The 3695-nt window shown below is 42.5% G+C and overlaps 1 protein-coding gene across 1 annotated transcript; it reads left to right on the top strand.

The window, feature by feature from the left end:
• The first annotated feature begins 326 nt into the window (after positions 1–326).
• On the top strand, positions 327–2362 carry LOC121810267 (protein DETOXIFICATION 56-like). The gene is given in 3 exon segments (XM_042211042.1): positions 327–1858; positions 1860–1955; positions 1957–2362. Coding segments are annotated over 3 exon segments (1437 nt in total). The 5' UTR covers positions 327–847; the 3' UTR covers positions 2287–2362.
• The last annotated feature ends 1333 nt before the right edge of the window (positions 2363–3695 follow it).

The raw sequence follows: 3695 nt of genomic DNA on the forward strand, positions 1-3695 counted from the left end.
TTAAGTTTTATTACTATGAATATGCGTTGGATTCCATGATTAATATTATTATTATATTATTATTATTATTATTATTATTATTATTATTATTATTATTATACCAATGTTATTACAAACATATAAGTGGACTGTGGATCCAAAATATTTTCTTATATTAATCGGGCAATCAAAATAATATTGTAATGATTAATATGATGGGCTAGCTAATAAATTTAACATATGCAGTGTAATCAGTAATGAATAAAAATAACTAGCTTATTGAAATCACTTTGACTCTTCTCTGTCTCTTTATAATGCCTCTTCTCAATCTCTATTTCTATTTTACTCCATCTGATTATCTCTCCACAATTTTCATTTACTTCTCTTCCATCTCTCCCATAAGAACACAATTAACAGCACCCACTTTAATTCCTGCCTCTGCAAACTATACTTTTACGAGTCCGACATCAGCCAAGCCCCGCTCCACCGTTCCTCACACAATCAAGCATGCCAAATTGATTTGTGTATTAGTAGTACATTAACATCACAATCACATATTTCATTTTATCTCATTTCTACTTTTTTTTAATATCAACATCAAATACACCTCCTTTACCAATATTAACCGAAATTGTCATATCACATACATTACCGTAATATTCGATATACTGAAATTTCGGTATAACAAATTTCAATATTGTTATTGTAATACTGTACCAAACCATATTAATTATGTTATAAATAACCCTCATCTCTATAAATCATAGCATGTTGGCACTTCCCAATTAAGAAAACACCGTAAGTTAAACTATTAGTGAGAGAAACCCCACAATAATCACTCTCCTAAGCTTTATTGCAGAATTGATCAATGGAGCAACAAAAACAGCTCTCGCCGGAAACTCACAATCTGGAGAAGGAGCTGAGAACGCAATGGCGGATCACCATCCCCTTGGTGGCCATGAACTTCACATGGTTCGCCAAAACCGCCATCACCACCGCCTTCCTCGGGCGCCTCGGCGAGCTCCCCCTCGCTGGCGCCACCCTCGGCTTCACCTTCGCCAACGTCACCGGCTTCTCCCTCCTCAACGGCCTCTGCGGCGCCATGGAGCCTATCTGCGGCCAAGCCTTCGGCGCCAACAACTTCCGCCTCCTCCATAAGACTCTCCTCATGTCCACCACTCTCCTCCTATCCGTCTCCGTCCCCATCGCCTTCCTCTGGCTCCACGTCGACCTCATTCTAATCTACTTCGGCCAGCACAGAGATCTCGCTGCCGTCTCCCGCCGCTACCTCATTTTCCTCATCCCCGATTTGGTCGTAATCTCATTTCTCTGCCCCCTTAAAGCCTATCTCAGCACTCAGAACGTCACCGTCCCGATCATGCTGAGCTCCGCCACCGCAGCCGCAATCCACATCCCGGCCACTCTGGTCCTCGGCCGCGCGAGGGGGCTGGAGGGGATTGCAATGGCAGTGTGGATTAGTGATGTGGTGGTGGCGATTTTACTCGCGATATATCTTATTTTGTGGGAAAGGCGAAAAGGGGGGAATTGGAAGGAAGGGGGATGGCTGGAGCAAAGTGGGGCAGAGTGGCTAAGGCTGCTGAAACTCAGTGGGCCCTGCTGCCTCACCACCTGCCTCGAGTGGTGGTGCTACGAGATCGTGGTCCTCCTCACGGGCCGCCTACCCAGCGCGCAGCGCTCGGTAGGCGTCTTAGCGATAGTGCTCAACTTCGACTACTTGCTCTTCTCCGTCATGCTCTCCCTGGCCACGTGCGCGTCCGTGCGCGTGTCGAACGAGCTGGGGGCGGGGCGCCCGAGGGCGGCCCGCCTCGCAGCACGGGTGTGCTTGTGCGTGGGGGCAGGGGCAGGGGTGGTGGGCGCAGGCAGCGATGGTGGGGGCGGCGGGGGAGTGGGGGAAGCTGTTCAGCGGGGAGAGAGGGGTGGTGAGGGTGGTGGGGAGGATGATGATGGTGATGGCAGGCGGTGGAGGTGGTGAATTTTCCGTTGGCGGTGTGTGGTGGGGTGGTGAGGGGGACGGCGAGGCCGTGGGTGGGGATGTATGCGAATGTGTGTGGGTTCTATGTGATAGGGCTGCCGTTGGGGGTGGTGTTGGCGTTCAAGGTGGGGATGGGATTGGGGGGGCTGTTGGGTGGGCTTTTTGGGGGAGTTGTGGTTTGTTTGGTTTTGTTGTTTGTGTTTATTGCCAGAATTGATTGGGATGACGAATCTCGCAAGGCGCTAATCATGCAGGATTTGGTTGATGATGATGACGAGGATCATAATCATATTCCTATTCCTATTCCTTCATGATTTCTACTTTAATTTGTTTCATTTATAATAATGCTTCGTTTAGATGATATCGTTAATGGTTCATTTTATATAAAAACTGATCATGGATGGTAATTAGTTCATATCTGTTTCGAGAAAAACTGACCATATGATTTATTTTTAAAAATTTGAATTGATCAGATCAAACTGGTTAAACTCTGATTTGTAACAAGAGAGCCCAACATAAATAAGGTCTCCACTAAAAAAATTGATTACTCCAACTAAATCACGGAGATTGCAGTATTTCTATCCATAACAGAACCCTATTACATACCTATTATTGTACAACACTAATATAAGTGGATAGATAATGATAATTGATAAAACTAAGTAAGTGGCACCAGAAATTGGTAGTTGACGTGACAAAACACATTTTGAAACCATAAACTTTAATTGCAACAAACTGATCCCACATAGTCCATATATGGAAAATGATTGCATTGGAGAGATATTGTATTATATACACACACTGTCACTAACTATGTAGTACTAATTATTTAATTTAAAGACGAAATCGGAAAAGGGGGGAAATGGAATTCCAGCAAGGAATGCACGGGGAATTATTGATTAATTATGTTGTACACGATACGGCACTTGAAGTTGTGGATGACAAATTTATACTACTACATAATTTTATTGGCCACCGTAATTATTTTCCCAGCTTTTATTATGATGACTTGGACCAATATTACGCACATATGCCTAGAGTTATTCAAGTGAAAGCAATTCCTAGTTAATTAGTGGGTGAAATTTTATGGCATTTTTATGTCGTACCAAATCATTGGCCCGAAAAAAGTAAACTCAACACTAATCTATTAAGCAATTATCTAACATAATATGGTGGAGTCTTTTGACTTATATAAGCCTATTATTTGATTCCTTGATTTTATCTGATTATTATCAACTAAATACCAATCCATATATGAATCGGATTACCACTTAGAATTCGATCGTAACATCCTAATTTTTAGTATACTACATTTTAAATATACATACCTTCCTTCACAAACTAAGACTAAATGTCGTTTACAGAGCACCAAAATAATCAGTATGATACCGAACACTTTTTAGCTCCAAATGTGCTCGGTATACGGCTCGTCGAACCATTCCGAGCAATTTCTTCCGAGCGTTGAAATATAAACAATTTGAGCACCAGAAGGTGCTTGGTAACTAGGCAACCGATCTCGAGATTTACATTTTTTCCATGCAATAAGATGTTAGAAAACGTTTTAAGATTAATGATGAGGCTTGTTTCATGCATGTGTTATGTGGTAAAACTATATCAAATTCTGTAAACTAACAACTAATTTTGAGCCAGGTGTGTGTGAAAACCGCCATATTCAGAAAAGGGAACAAATCAGTTGGGCGGACGAACGGATCAAGGAAAGAAG

Source organism: Salvia splendens, chromosome 7, assembly GCF_004379255.2.
Source record: "Salvia splendens isolate huo1 chromosome 7, SspV2, whole genome shotgun sequence".
Taxonomy (NCBI): domain Eukaryota; kingdom Viridiplantae; phylum Streptophyta; class Magnoliopsida; order Lamiales; family Lamiaceae; genus Salvia; species Salvia splendens.